Genomic DNA, 16,083 nt, shown 5'->3' with positions numbered 1-16,083 from the left:
TACTATGTTTCCCCTGTGTTTATCCAGGCTCCTGCTTGCTTTACAAATAGCACTGTATGTTCTTCTACAATAGAATTGAGTAATATTTTGTCAAACATTTGATGTGAAGGAATGCTAGATTATGAATAAGCAGTGAAGTTACAGAGAGATGAACAAGGGAGAGTGCATTATGGAATTACAGTACTTCCTGTGCAGATTGCCAGGCCTTGATACGAATTAACCTCTTTTATTGTTCTTTTTAAAGCATTCCGCCTTTTAATTGGTGTTTTGGAATCATGCCACTTAGTTATGCCCTTTGAATGCTTCTCACTTAGCCAGTCCCCTCAGCTTGATAATGCCAAATATTTCAAAGATATTCAGAAGCGACAAGGTACCCTCATTCGAGTGGGAGACGTACCCACTTCAGGGAGGAATTACCACCCTTGTTTAGCTGCCAGCGGGTTTTTTCAGACTTAGTTAATAACCATTTTTAAGTCACTGCCAATTCTCTACCAGAGCTTTCAGATCAGTTTTCTCCCATTTATACATTTTAAATAATGCGATTTTGTGTAGAATATGGATGACTGAGTATTTTCTCCTGTCCAAATATATAGCATTCAATAATGTTCGGATTGTTATTGTGTCCTACTTGCATCCCAGAGGCATAGTTTATCTATTATTGCTGCAAGGCATTAAAGAGGAACCATGACATGTTGCAATTATGACTTGAAATAGGATCTTGCCAGAGGTACATTGCCTAAATATAATCAAATCTAAAATACAACTTATTGCATATACCTGTGTTAGAGCTGCACATACCTATCTCCTGGGTCACTGAATATCAGTGATGGCTGTTAGCGAGACACTGGATAATTTTGTTCTAAGAATTGCCATGCTGTTGGTTTGGGTGGTTTTTTTAAAGCTCAGCCTCCAGCATTCAGCTGCCCACAAGCAAATGAAACAGCAAACTCTTAACGCTGGAAGATCTTGTGACTATTTAGACTGAGTTTTCAAAGGTAGCCAGATATGAAACTTATTAATATTCCTTTGTATATGACTCACTAATGGCTGTAATCATCTTTGACCAGTGAATCTTTTAAACTCAGGTAAACCATAGCAATGGTCTTTACATACTTGCATACATTTCGTTGCGAAATTGGCTAGAGTTCATTTCTTTGTCTGTTTTTAGCAAGCTGATGAAACAGCAAGTTGCATTATGTCGCATCAGATTTTTATCCACGTGGATCATGAACAGGCTTGAAGCCTTCAGATTCACCGAACAGAGCTCTGCGACTTGAGCCAGCGCAGTAAATAGCCCCAAATAGACTGTTATTCTCCAGCTATGCCTCTGATGATGGTGGGCAGGTTATCTGCTGGCAATTGCGAACTGCCAGAACTTCAGGCCTTGATTTCCAGTGTGCGTTGCAGATTCTTCACCTATTCCCTCCCAAATTTAACCTTCCGTGGTCGCACTGTGCTACCTGACATACACCCGCTGACAGCAGTTTATTATGCACAATTAGAGCTCGGCAACATTATTAACAATTTTGACTGGTTTTTATTAGGAGAACTGTATGAAAATGCCAGTAACAAGCAGAGCTAGCCTAGAAAAAATATCAATTAATAAATTGGGAAGCTAAGCAGCAGTTTGGAAATGACTTCTTGAAACTAGACTTGCTAACCTGTACCAGCCGGCTGCTTATCCTCATCCTCCTGCCATCAGGTATTTGCTGTTACAGCAACTTTGGGTTCACTAGTGTGCTCTTTGCAGACAGACCAGCCTCTTCCAGCCGGACCAGTAGGACGCAGACAGCCCCGATCCAAAAGCCCCTCTACATTTGCGCTCGTGCTGAACCCAAGCCCACAGACCTGGCAAGAGGCTGAGTTTCTTGGCTCATGTTTTGTGCTCCTGAGATCTGCCCACCCTGCGTTTGGGTCAGAGCTCGTCCACGTCCCCACATCTCTGCCCACTGTGAAAACACGTTTTTGTCTGTCAACAAAAGATGCTCCGAGATGATAAGTAGTCTTTTCAAAGACTGTGGCTTATGAGTTCTAACCGTATTTCCAGTGAAGGTTTGTCTTTGAAGCTTACGTTGCATTAGGAGTCAACAGGGGTTTATTTTGTTAAGTTACTTAGGTGTTTCCAAAAATATTTATGCAAGGCTATGCCACTATCTGCTAATCATGAGATTAAATATCCTGTGGTTCTCCTCAGTAGACTGAAAGTTTGGTTCTGAGGTTGGTGAGCGTTTCTCCTTTGCTCTGCACATTTTGCTGTAGTCTTGTCCTTGCCTTTAGCACTGGCAAATGCAGATGGGTTTGGAGATGCTTTGGGATCCTTAAAGATGCAAGATCTGAAATAAAGCATGTAGTGTTTAGGAATGATGCTAGGGCCGTATTCACAATATCACTTCTAATTATAGCCATTCAAGCAATTCATTTGCAATGTCCCGCTATGGTAGTGCTTATGAAAATAGAATCCTCTTTATAGTTTGGTAGTAGATTAAGAGAGGAAAAAAACAGATATCCCGTTCCATGCAATGTCTTTGAAAGAGGTTTGCCCTCATAACTTGCTTTCTAGAGACATACCCCTTGTTTTCACTTGTAATCCTGGCCTGATTTCTAATGACTGACTTTACGTCTCTCAGTAGCCAATTCCCTGTCACCTTTCCCTCATTTTATTTTCATTTCTGTCCATAAACGGCAGCGTTCTAGCTGGAGACAGCCTTCGGGCGCAGCAGCAAAACCCCATAGAAAAGGCCAGAAATTTTCCACCTGAATTCTGAGTCTGACCCAGGGCTTTGGCTGCACAAGGAGCCAACGCGCTGGACTTTGCAGGATCCGAGGAGCGCTCAGATGCAGCCGCTGGATGAAAGACACGTGGCTGAGGAGCGGGGCCAGAGCCGGGCAGCCAGGACCACGCCGTCGGCATCTCCAGCCGACAACTCTGGATGCAGCTACTCCCCCAGGTTGTCCCTTTTCCTGGCACGTCTGCTGTGCCCCAGGAGGGCTGAGCAAGTGGTTGCAGCTGTCCAGAATATGGGGACGCGGCTCCTAGTGCTGATTTTATAGCATTAATGTGCACCTGTTTTGGTGGCCAACTGGCACCGCATTCAGCCTAAAATGTGTGTGTAAGCCCGGTATTAAAAGAGGCACAAGAATTACCGTGCATCAAACATATCATTAGACACGTGCCTGGTAGACATAATGTAGGATAATGAATATGATCACAAGAATAAATTAATAACTGAAAATATTTTTTATACGTATGCACACTTAAAACGGGATAAGAACTAAGTGACACTTGTGTCACCAGTTTATAATTAAAATGCAGTGCTTGAATGAAAATGTAAGCTTCAATTAGCCAGCACGACCCTGCTTCCGGCTTTACTTCCCACTGAAAAGCAACGATAACAAGCTCACATTTATTATCAGAGTTTTTCCTGGAGCTGTGCGCTGAAACATGCTCACATCTGAGCCCTTTCACTGAAGACATTTTTTCGCTTCAGCAGTTTGGCATGCCATACAAAGGCTCTCTGATTTTTAGTGATGTTCACCTCCTCTTACATAAAAATGTTTTCTGTGCATATTATTTGGTTTTAGTTAAAGTCCAGGTGCACGGGTTACTGAAGAACCAAAAGGATGGCTCATCACACAGCACAATGGGTAATTATTGCTGAGCTTCACTGTATTGCACAGACAAAGCCTTTCTTGGAATTCAGCATTGTCGCTGCGAGAGAGAGGAAATACCTAAGATGCAGCCCCAAGTCCCACAAGGGTAAGAATGGATCCTCTGGTGTCTGCTTTGCCCATTTAATTTTTAACTGTCTCGAGGGACAGAGCTTTGCAGTTTTGTTTAGAGATACTATTTTGCATTTTAATTTCACCAGGGGGAAGTTAACACATATATAAATTATGAGGTCTCATACGTTCCCGTTGTCATCCCAAGAGTCTTTCTAGTTATGGTTAAATAATTCTCTGGGTTTGGCCCCCATTTAAGCCAAGATTTATCTTGATTTATGCATGGTCCTGACAAAGTTCAGTGCTGTGTAGCCTAAGAATTGAGCTTCTGATTTCTGTAACACAGGGCAGGGTCCTGGCTGGACAGCTGAGCTGCCTGGGTAGGCAGAAAAAAGCCCAGATACCTTGAAAGAACAATTCTGGAAATGTGTGTGCCGGGTGGGCACCTGCCTATGTTGACTTACGGGAAGGTTAATGCTGTGCAACACCTTGGCTCCTGCCTCTCTGTGCAATTTTTGTACCTGACTCGTTGCTGGAGGTGCCTTTGGAGAGCTGCTGACAGCAATGGTGCCTTCCCAGACACTCATCTCGCCAATGCCAAAAAAACCCCAGGAACCTTTTAGTCTAGGACATATTCAGCCTGAAGATGTTTGCCATGTCTTCAGTAGGTGCTCGGTTGGACATTTTTGCACCCTTCAGATTGGTCCATGTGCAGACAGGGCTGCAGGAGACAGTCCAAAATAAGGCAGCTAGGGAATTCCTTCCTCAACCGGTGCTTAGGACAGTTGGTGAAAGGGCTACAAACCCCAACCAGTCCCAAAAATGTCAACATAGAGCAGCCGAGCCTTAGAAAGTGCACTTAGGGAATATCTCTCTGACGGAGATGGGACCGAATGTCCACATGGATATCTTTCGCAATGCCCCCTCCAATATTTTAAGCAATTTCTAGGGGCAGAATTCTTGTAATGTAGGAGTGGATGTCAAGCCAGGGTATCTCAACTCAGAACAGATATGTGCTCTTAGCTTTGGGTCAGGCAGTGATGTGTGGTGTGGTTACAGCCCTCAGGGACTCTTCAAGTTGTAAAAACTACAAACCTTCTGGTTTTTCGCTGGTGCTATTCACATGGGACAGAGTGACCTCTCCTCTCCAGAAAGCCTTTCCAGCAGCAGCAGCAGCAGAAATCGCTCTCAATAGCATTTAATAACTACCCATGGAGAAAATTACACTCTATTTAAAAGGCCAGAAAAATAATCTTCAGTTTAACTCTGCTGACTTTGGTAGAATTACACCAAAAATGAGGTGTTGTTTTTTTTTTCTGGTATCCTTTCCCATACTAAAGTTCAGTAGCTGGGCTGAAAAAGCCTTTCAAAGGCAGATTAAACAAGTCCAAATGGTGAAATATTCTTTTAATTTTCCTTTGCACACGTTATTTTAGGTGTAGCTTGGAACACTGCCCTTACAAGAGGCATTCCTTTAAATATTTATACAGCATCAATATGTAGCCACCTTCATACGTTTTTAATGATACGTTCCTTTCTAAATTAACCATTAGGTCGCCCTGTTCTATAGCATTCCATATTTGCACTGCCTCTACGCTCCCTTTGGAGTTTTATTTATGTATTTTGCTGTGGAACAATGAAGATGTCAAGGCAAGGCCCAGGGGCACTGTGAAAATCGAATTCTTGGAGCTCCACTGCTGTTGCCATGGTGGACACACACTCAATAGCACACTGTGCTGTTCCACAAGCCAAGGGGATTCAAACCGCGGCTCCGCTGCTGGGCCATGTCAGTTCATCACTGTTACAACCAAGGGTCTTCGTTTCCATAATTGTAGTTCCCAGGATCGGGGGGGTAAAACTACTGAGGCAAACCTGAGCAAAGGGGAAAGTGCTGCAAAGCGCTGGGAAGCAAAAATGTCCTTTCTGAGGTTCTCCCCGAGAGCTGAAGTTGTGTCTGTCAGATTTTGGGGTTTTCCAGAGGCTTTCCTCTTTCGTATTCTCATTTTGTACTAGTTAGCAAGATGCTTCGGTACGCTGAGGTGAATAGGACAAAGCTCAGTGTTGTCAACTGAGTCAAAGATCTTTACTATTTCCTCAGCCCTGATTCATGCTGAAATCCCACAGATGAGTAGAAGTGTTTGCACAAGCCATGGGTTTTTATAACGCTGGGATTTATGAGTCTTATTTAATTATGCCACGTTATAATGGCAAAATGATTTCTGCAGAAGCTGCTCGTGGCTCGTTTCCATTCTGGTTTCCCTCTCTCCTAAGGGGACCGTAGGAGTTGGCTGCACCATGAGATCACGGCTGCATAACCAAAAACTGAGCAAAGCCTCAGCAGATTGATGGATGGCACACATGTCCCAGGTTTGGTAGGGGGAAAAAAAAAGACACCAGACAAAAAAAACGGTACATCAGAACTTGTCCTATGCCCTATTACACTGAAAACAAGAGCAAAATACTCCTGCACGTTGCTTCACAAAGAAGAGTTGCACCCTTTATAGCCGAAATCCAATCTGTCCTCTGTCCTGCTGAAGGGGCTCTACCCTGGGCTTGTTCTGTAGGAGCTTCAGTTAAGTCAGTGGAGATTTTGTCTGAGGATAACAGGCTCAACGAAACACTGAAATGCAATTTCCCCCAGTTGCAGTGTATTGAAGGAAGAGATTGAGCTGCAAGCAATCCCCGCCCAGCGCCGGCGCTGGGGTCCTGCTGCACACATCAGTCCCTGTCAGGATGTCGCTGTCCCTTCTGCTGGCAGATGAGGCACTTTGCAAAAAAGCACAGGGGTATTTTTGTATCTTCCCTCCAATGAACCGACTCTGGTATGATTTGGTTTGCTGGGTTTTTAAATGTGCTGGTAAAGGGATGTTGTTTTGCTCCAAACAAAAGCCGTCTGGGCTTGGCATTCCCGCCGTGTGCCTCAGTCAGAGGCGCCAGGCAGCAGCTGAGACACAGCAAACTGCTCTCTTCCACCTCGGGAAAGGCAAGATATGGCCAGCCTTCAATTGTGCTGCTATTTGAGGCTCTTCTTTGGGTTGCAGAGGCAATTTTTTTCTCAGTGTTTGCTGCAAATATGTTTAAATTCACTCTGTTTTGGAGGCAAGTAGTCAATGCATCTGAAGTGCATACTTGACATATGTCTCTTTTCACATGCTGTCCTCCATTCGTTTCATGCAGCAGATGCTCAGTTTACCACTTTAAATGTATTCTTATTTACATGAAATTATTTTAGAAAATAGCTGTTTGGAACTAAACATTTCCAGCCCTTCTTCTGGTTGCTGGGAGCTCCTTTCTGCAGCTGTCCTGTGTGGCTGCGTGCAGATGTTGACAGGTTAATTTGCATTTGAAGAGCTGGATGCAGTGAGTTAAGCAAGGGTTTTTCTTCCCTGTCTCTGAAGGCAGTCACTGAAACACTCCTTGCCAAATTTAGCCATGATGCTACACTTTTTAATTAACAAGAGCAACATCCAAGCTGACTTTGGCCCACTGTTTGCTGCCCATTTATTCCATGGTTGAATCAAGCCCCCTGACCATGTAAAAGAAAGGGGCTTTTTTCTCAAAATTGATTGTACAACAGTGAAATGCAAGGACAGTCCTATTTCACAGCAAGGCAGTGTGTACAAGCTGGTTTATCTGATTTCCACTGTAATGTCCTATTTCAGAAACTGCAGGTTCAAATCTTCCAGCTGAGGTTGCTGGTTTACCTGGCTGCTGCTTGCTACTGGAGTCAGAAACGGTTTAGTAAAAAGGAAATCCTGCTAGCAAGAATAAAGTGCACCTTGCACAGCTCGATCCCCATTCCTGGAGAGTACCCTTGGTTTTTTGTCAGGTATGGCTTTTTTCCCCTTAAAATACTAGTTGCATAAAGGCCTACAGCACAACCCCCCACATTTAGACTTCAGTGCCTCCCATCAATAAAGGCAGAAGTCTTGATCCACAACCATGCTGTCAGCCTCTAGGAGCTGTCATTCTGGGTCTATCATGTGCCTGATCCACCCACATGGACTAAAAGCACAATTTAGCAGGGACCAAAAAGTTCCATGCTGCAGCAGGGAGAACAGCAAACACTCCAGGAGCTGTAGCCCTGTCACCATCAAGGCCCCTACACTTTGCTTCCTCTTCGTTTTCTTTTCTTCCCTTTAGATGTTACAAAACTGTCGATGAAAGCTACGTTTTTTCCTTCTTCATTTCACTGCACTAGTGTTCTTTCTCTGCCACGTCCCTGCCATGATCAGCCGTGGGCAGATGCTGGTCTCACGTCTCCCCCATAATCTGGATTTCGGCAATCCTCATGCTGGTCTAACACACCATAGAGCTGCAGCTGAGTTTGCTGCCATGGGGACGAAGTTACTCACCTGAAGTTTGGTAGTTTTAATGTCTACAGACAAGCGTTGTAATGCACACTGATAACACATGAGGCTCAGTTTGCACTTGACTGCAACCAGTAAGAATTTTGCCATGAATGCTGCGAAACACAGACTAATTCATCACCCCAACCGTGCACGGGTGTGGTGAGAGACGCCGCTGGCACACGGCACTTTCTCAAAGAAAAGGGTTTCCTTCAGGTCTATCATTTGCATCACGCATTAAGCTTTTCTTGTAGATATCTTTTCTGTTTTCTGTGTGATGACTTAAGGGGAGGGGACAGGAACAGGGAATGTTGCTGTTAGACAGGCATGAATCAGGTACCCATGGTGACATGAGCTCACTCTGCATTGGCACTGACACAAGAAGATTACCTTATACAGGAATAACTGCGAACAGAGTTTTTGGCCTCCAAGATTTTCTTATCTGTAAACATTATATCTGGATAGCAATGCAATCCAACTTGTCAACAACAAGAAATAAAAGAAAAATAAAACTAATTTAAACCTCCACAGTGGCAGTGGAATAAATTCCTACATTTATCATTTCAGAGGTTCCCATCATTCCTGCAAGGTTTAAATTATTAGATTTTTTTTCTTTTTTCACATTATGTTTACTCTCCTAAGAATAGAATACAATTTACTGAAACTTGTATGGATGAAAAAGCATTTTCCTTTTGCGCTGTTGCTCGCACAGTTAACACACACAAACCAGCGCCTTCCAGCTTTCCAAAACCTCGGTTCATACCGTCAGATAAATTACTTCAGTATTCAGAAATTTATTTTTAAAGCCTTAAAAGAAGAAGGTTTATTACTTGAACTTTCCTTTAAGAAATACCATGCATCTCAGTGCTTGGTGCAAGACTTTATCTGGTCCAGTTAAAGGGGCAGGTTCTTCCCAACGCTCCCATGGGTGGCTGGTCCCGCCAGCTCTAGCTCTGGAGATATTTGCATGAGAAAAGATCCCTAAACTGACTAAATGCAGGACGAGGATTTAAGCTTACCATAACAGCTGGAAAGAACCCAGTAAACGGAAAATCAATATCTGCCACTGTAGATCTCTCAGGTTTCAAGCTTCCAAAGCAGAGGGCGATTTTGAAGAATAATTTTAACTTGTACATACATGAATTATTTCTAGTGACTTGCTCAAAAATAGGAATTTGAGCCCTGTACTTACACAGGCCTGTCCATGCCTGGGAACACAAAACTTACTGCACCCACCTGAACCGAAATACCCACCTTGGGTCTGGCACTGTGGGCTGGGCACACGTGTCCCTTGTTCCTCCCCTGACATGGGTCAGCAGGGAATGGCCACAGTGTGGGGTCCAAACATCTCACTGAGGTCTGAGCCAGCGAGGGAGGGCGATAGTTGGTTATGGATAGAGGCTGATGGCAAAGTGCTGTCCCCCGGGAGCATGCTGCTGCGTGAGTCAGCGGCGCAGCTGAGTCACAGCCTCCCGTGGCTGCTCCCGCCATGGGAACGGCTTCCACACCGTATGCGAGATGGTGCTGGAAGCCACGAGCCAAGTCGTTGTGTTCAGGCTCCTCGTTTGCTTCACAGGCAGAAACATCTCGTTGCACACCTCGGAGAAGAAAAAGGAGTGTGCAATGTGGGAAAAAACAGCTCCCAGATTCCCACTTGTGAGATCACTGTTAGAAAAAAATCCAACAACAAACACCTTTAAAGCACAAGGGGATGACAATATCTGTGTTGGAGCCCCTCAGAAGTCAGTGAAGGTGCATTTGGTAGCCAAGCTCGCCTGAGGCACGTGGAGCTGCTGTGGGAAAGCATTCATATCTCATGAGGGTTTAGCCCTCCTCCAGAGCCTAGGAGCAGATCCGTGGATGGGTTTAGGTGTTACCATGCCTGAAAAAGTAGACTATTGCCCTGCAAACCCAAGCGCCCTGGGCAATAAATGACACTGAAGAGCAGGACCCAGGACCTTATTGGCGAGTGTGGCTGGTCTCAGCTTTGCAACCCCCCAGGGCTGGTGTTTCGGGCTGTGCTCAGCCTGGCAGGTGGACTTGACCTTGCTGAGGCCTCTGGATGGAGTCACGGCAGAGCAGGCGTGTGTCACCGCATCCCACTCAGGTGCTGGTGCCTCCCCGGCAGCACTGATGGAGTTCAATGGTGCAGCAGATCCTCGCCCTGCCATAGGTATCTGCTGGCACATAGCCCATAAATCCAGTCTCTAGAGCACGAGTGATCTATAGTCACTAGGAAAACTTTCTCAGGACCTGATGTAGGAGAGAAAGCCCTGACGCATGGGTAGCACTGTGCACAGGAGAGCTGCTGGAGACGGCTGATATTTCGACATGACCGAGTATTTTTAGAGCCATCCTATGGTGCAGGATTTTTAACTTCCATTTCACGGCCCTTGAAGCCAGGCAAACTTTCATTAACATTTGATGCCTTGAAGTCATGCAAGGTCTGGGGGAAAAGGGAGGGGAAAGACGGGAAAAAAATACACCTTTTTGGAACATATAGTTTGCAAAGTTGCTGTGAAGCTTAGAAGAAGCCTCCAATCCCTGCTCTTTGTACCAAGTGCTTTTAAAGTACCCAAAGCATTCAGAGAGTATCCCAAATCACGGCTGCATGGGAGAGTCTTGCTTAATCAAAAGATAAGTTAACATGTTAAATACTTGGAGTCTCTCTGGCCCTTGGGGAGATTCAAGCACTTTTCAGAGATGTCCCCACCTTCTACGGATTATGCCTCTCTTCATCACCCATTATTAGGCAACATGGCTAGTATAGGGCTTTTTGACCCATAAATCCCCAAATTATTCAGAAGTTATCATGTTTCCATCCTAGAGAGGTGAACCTGGGACACAGAGCAGTTAAAGTATTTGCTCCCAATTCCCACTGCACACGCTGCCATTTCTGCTCAGAACAAAGTAAGGATTTTCTACCCAAATTTATACACGGTGAAAACAGTGTTTCCCTGGCTACAAGGCAGACTTTCAACTGGAAAATAAATTAACAGAAGCTGTTTTTTTTCCCCCGAAATACACACAGGTATACACACACAGAGTCTCTTTGCACACAACTGAGATTTTTTTCATAGGCTGAAGGACAGGAAGAAGAGACGTAATTGGCAAAAAACTGTATTGGCAGCATATCACTGAGTTGTAAAGATTGAGTAAGTACCAAAGCATGGCCCCGTTAAGGGAAGAGGGTTTTGGAAAGCCGCCTTTGGGCTGCCTGCACCCATCTGCCAGCACCATTGCCAGGTCGCTGCCCTGCGGGGAGCTCAGCGTGTGCGACCCCAAACAGCCCATACAGGCTCCTGTGGAGGAAGAGGGGCTTGTAATACCTGGAAATGAGGAGCTGTGGGCTCTGCATCACGCCAGATGAACTGTCTGAAGGGGAGAGGAGCTGTAAATCTCCTCTTGTGTGTGGCAGCGTTCCCGGGCGGCCGCAGCCGCTGCCTGCCTCCCGAGCTGCGCATCTCTCGGGAGGTCTTGCCAAGGTGGTGACAAACTGGTCCTCTCCTGCTTTCAAAACTGGGGAGGAAATATGGTCCCTGAGAAGCTGTTATACAAGGTCAGGGAGAGAGATGAAGGACTGAAGAAGGGAGGGATATGAAGGAGTCAGAGTCACAGCAACCTGCACAGCCCACCTGCCTTTTGTCTGGTCTTCGCAGCAAAAGGAAAACTTCTTGGTTTTCACCTCCTGTGAAACTTCCCAGTCACTTCCATGCCATCCTAGGAGAGCAAAAAGCAATAAGCATTTCTGGTTACAACAGAGGATGTGCCTGATGCTGCTAAGGGCTGGAGCTCTCAGGTAAATTATTTAAATCCAAGTCTGAGATCCTTGATTGGCTTGCCCAAAGCTACCACCAGCGTTATCCTTCCCTGATGCAGGTAGAAACAGTAGTAAAATGCAATTCCGAAATGCTGAAAGAGGGGAGAAAATAAACTCAAAAATCTTGACAATAAAATATTTATGCATCTGTGCTTTAGTGCATTGTAATTTTGCATGATATGCTTTGCTTTTGAGGACTCACTAGGTTAAGGCACTTCTGATGCATTAAACACTTTTTGCCAAATGCTATTTCTACAAATATTGTTGGGCCATTGTGCTTAGTTGTATTTATTAGCTGGTGTAACAAGGAAGTTACATCTTCCATAAACCTGAGAGAAAACCACTTAAATGTGTTGCTCTGAATCTCAGCAGAGAAGAAAACAGATCTAATGAATAATTAAAGCTTTAAGAGGTCATGCTGCTTTTGCAGCCTCATTTTTATTTGTCACTGCTTAGTTTGCATTAGGAAATAGAAAGTTTCAGATGCAGGAGCCAAATGAAATCTCTTCTGCATGTGTTCATTTAAACAGATCTACTTGAGAGCCATCTCCATTTTTATGTATTAGGTAATTTGTTAACTGTAACTATTTAAATCAGTCCTGGGAATTATAAGTTTCAGGCTATTAATTTTCAACAGGCAGTGGCTTTGTGCACCCCCTCACCTTCTGCCAGCAGTATGAGCACTGGCCCTTCAGCAGAGCTGGTGATGCAGGCAGAGCTGGGGATGCAGGCAGGGCTGGGGATGCAGGCAGGGCTGGGATGCAAGCAGAGGTGTGATGCAGGCAGGTCTTGGATGCAGGAAGAGCTGGGGATGCAGGCAGGACTGGGATGCAAGTAGGACTGAGATGCAGGCAGGGCTGGGGATGCAGGCAGAGATGCTCAGGGAGGACTGGGATGCAGGTAGGACTGGGATGCAGGCAGGTCTTGGATGCAGGCAGGGCTGGGGATGCAGGCAGGGCTGGGGATGCAGGCAGGGCTAGGGATGCAGGCAGAAATGCTCAGGGAGGACCCTGGTCACCATCTGCTCCTTGTCTCCGCAGGCACCACCAATCTGCCAGGCTCCTGTTCTCCTCCTAGGCCCTCTCCTTGCCTCCAGCCACCCACCGCCCACCCTTCCCGTCTCCTCCTCCTCAGCCCTCTCTCTCTCCCTCCCAGTTTCTCCCATGCTTCCTTTCCTCCTCCCTGCCTGACAGCACCCACCCTCCGTGACGGTACAGTGCCTTACGGCTTACACGTACTGCTGGGAATCAGGAATAACCACATCAGTAATAACTCAAATTCAAGCTAGAGTCCTTCCTATTTCCTTTATATTTTCTTCCAGTTGCAAAATATTTTTGTTCCATTTATTTTTTCACTCTGGCACCTCTTCTTTCTAACCGGCAGCTCTGTTATTTTTTCTGAAGGTTAGACATTAGCCCTGGGTATTCAAGTAGACAACACAGTCTCTTGGATGCACTGCACTAATCTCTCCTAGTGGAGTCTTTCTCACTTATACATCACGCAGATGATTTTTGAAACCTTTGCTTTGCATATCCCAAATCCAGCCATCAGCAGGGTTTGGCAGTTAGATCCCTTCCTCCTAACCTTTAGATTTCCCGTTGTCATCAGTCTTGTTTCAGTCCCACATCACTGATTGTGCCTGATCAATCTCTAGAGGTTTAGTTTCTATGTATAACTCAACAAGCTGGCATAGAAATGAGGAAGACATGCTCCAGAATGAATGCAGACCCAATTCAAGGTCACTGCATTATGAAGACAGACATATTGCAAGCATTCCCTTCAATTAAAATGATTTATGGAGTGAAATTTCCCTATTCTTCAATATCCAGCTATTTTTCTAAATGCCATAATCTTATGATCAATCACCATGGATTGAAGAGACATGGAAACATTACAAGATCCCAGAAGAGTTCAAATATCCTGCATATTCCTAATCAGTTAACTAGTGAGCTCTTTTTTTTTTCATTTGTGGTGCATGAATGAGCCAAAAGAAGGTTTGTAAAGAAAGAGTTCAGTTCTAGATGTCAGGTTAGAGATGTTCCCTGCTATTAGAGCAGACAATAATTCATTTCACACAGAGAAATAATTACGTGATGCCATGTAAGCTTCTGCTACATGAAGAGATCTCACAAGGAGTATCAATAATATGAACCATTTTTCTGCTGACTAGATCTGGAAGGTTTTTTCCATTACAGAAGCATCCTGTGCGTGTTACCCCAAACATCCCCAAGGATTACCCAGGTCCTCATTCTGGAGAGTTGTTTCCTAAATTTTAGGCCACTGTATGGCAACCACAAACCTTGCCTGTTGTGAAATGAAGATGCTTAGGGAACTTGAAAAAATAGAAGTTTAAGAGGGTCTAAAAGTAGAAATTAAGAATGAGAAGGCAATAAATAGCTCGAGGCTGCATGTGTATGAAAGTTGAGGGGGCAGAAGATACAAGGGACAAAGCACCACACATTTTCCTGGTTATGTTTCATCTACTTCAAGATCATTCTCCAGACATTACCATGATTATGTCTCAAATTATAAACTCAGTAGGGGCCTTGAAGAGACACAAATGTCCATTTCCCTAAATTTTCTCCCCCAGGTAGTGCCAGGCTTTATAGACATGCCGTGATTGTAAGAGGTGAAACCATCAAGCCCTGGTTGATCACCATGTTAATGAGGGAGAACTGATGACTTACTGAAGTAAGGGAAACCAGATGGATAAAAACCAAACTATCCCTTAAGGGAAACTTGATTCCAATTGTGCCAACGCAGGGAAAAAGCACAGTTTGACAATGTGAAAATAAACACGATTTGTCATTTTGCAGCATATGAACGCTTCATCAGACAAAATGACTATCTGTTCTCAAAATTGCATCCGGTAAAATTTGGCATTTCAGCCCTCATAATGATTGATGGACTGGCAGCAATTTGCCTGAACGAGCAGTCTTTGTACTGGTGAATGTATGTCATGGTCAAGAATACTGGTGGGGGAAAACGTGGATTTTTGTGCAAATCAAGATATATCTGGATCCCAGCTATCACACAGGCCAGTACAGCTTGTTTCCCTCCGTTCCCTGAGGTGCTGGAGCCATCACAGCCACTGTGTAGTTACAGTTGTGAATAACAAGGTAGTCTCCAACACGTTGTACCAAAAGCATTGCTGGTTACTAAAGCACCTATTTAAATCAAGGCATTTTGGACTGGAACGTAAGTAAGAGGCTGGAAACTCATTGGAGATTGACTTTGAGTGTGAAGCTGTGGTGGGTGAAGGTGCTCACCTAAGAAGCCAACACCAACTCCTCAAGCATCAGGCAAATTACAGCTAAGATAGAAAAGCCAATTACAAAACTGTAATGGAAGTTTCCATCCAAGCTCCAAATTAATTTTTAAAACTATTATATCAGCCACCCAGAAACAGGTTTTGCAAAGTGGTAGCAGAGCGGAGTATGGAAATGTGTGGTGAGACAAACTTCTGGGCTGCTGGGATAAAGGACTGGAGCATGAGATGCAGGACGAGACGAGGTGTGAAGACAGAACACAGCAAGCGTGGGCCGTGGTGGTAGATAGAAAAGCAGACACAGAAAAGTGAGTTAACAACCCCATGACAACCAGAAATGTTGACAGACTCTTGGGACTGAGCCAGGCATGGGAACGCTCGTCGTGGCAGGGCTAACATAGCTCTGACTTGAAAAAGTTCCTCAAGCAGCATTGCCAGCATTGCCCCAAAAAATTAATATCCCACCCAGGTTGAGGAATTGCCCCTATTTCCCTCTGCAGGTGATTTACAAAACGCAAATGGAACATCAGGGCTGGAAGTATGTCAGTGTTTCTTCCTAGAAAATAGTAATTCTCTCAATAAGGTCCATAAAAAGGAGGGAAAAAAAAAGACTAAAATAAGCCACTGAAGCCACTGCAAAATTTCCCCCACTTTTCCCTCCAAGCAGAAGCACAAGGAAGCATGGTTAATAAGGAGCAAATTGCAAATGGTAGCAGGAAAACCATCAGCAATGCACGGAGGGGCTGCTGGGGATGCCTGAGAAGCGGTGATGGAATAACGCAGCGCGGGATTGTATCTGCTGCTTGGCTGAGGAAACGCAAACATTGCTGAATGACCTCAGTCGTGACTTCTGTGGCCAAGATGCTGGTTTATGAGAGGAACACTCGAAGAAAATGGAAATTAAGTAGCTCAAAACAACATGTAAC

The 16,083-nt window shown here is 44.8% G+C and overlaps 1 protein-coding gene across 2 annotated transcripts in view; it reads left to right on the top strand.

Annotated features, from left to right (window-relative positions):
• The window catches only part of CACNG4 (calcium voltage-gated channel auxiliary subunit gamma 4), a 41,560-nt gene that overhangs the window by 7,967 nt on the left and 17,510 nt on the right, over positions 1-16,083 (top strand). The window contains exon 2 of one of the 2 annotated variants that reach the window (XM_065034971.1): positions 3,583-3,757. The exons of the other annotated variant lie outside the window; for it this stretch is intronic. Within the exon in view, the coding sequence (XP_064891043.1) occupies positions 3,622-3,757 (136 nt within the window). The 5' untranslated portion in view covers positions 3,583-3,621. The remainder of the gene's footprint in view (positions 1-3,582; positions 3,758-16,083) is intronic. 2 annotated transcript variants of the gene reach the window in all.

The sequence above is a fragment of the Columba livia genome, chromosome 18, assembly GCF_036013475.1.
Source record: "Columba livia isolate bColLiv1 breed racing homer chromosome 18, bColLiv1.pat.W.v2, whole genome shotgun sequence".
Lineage (NCBI taxonomy): Eukaryota > Metazoa > Chordata > Aves > Columbiformes > Columbidae > Columba > Columba livia.
Note: the sequence above shows the minus strand (reverse complement) of the source record. Positions and strands in the feature narration are given on the sequence as shown.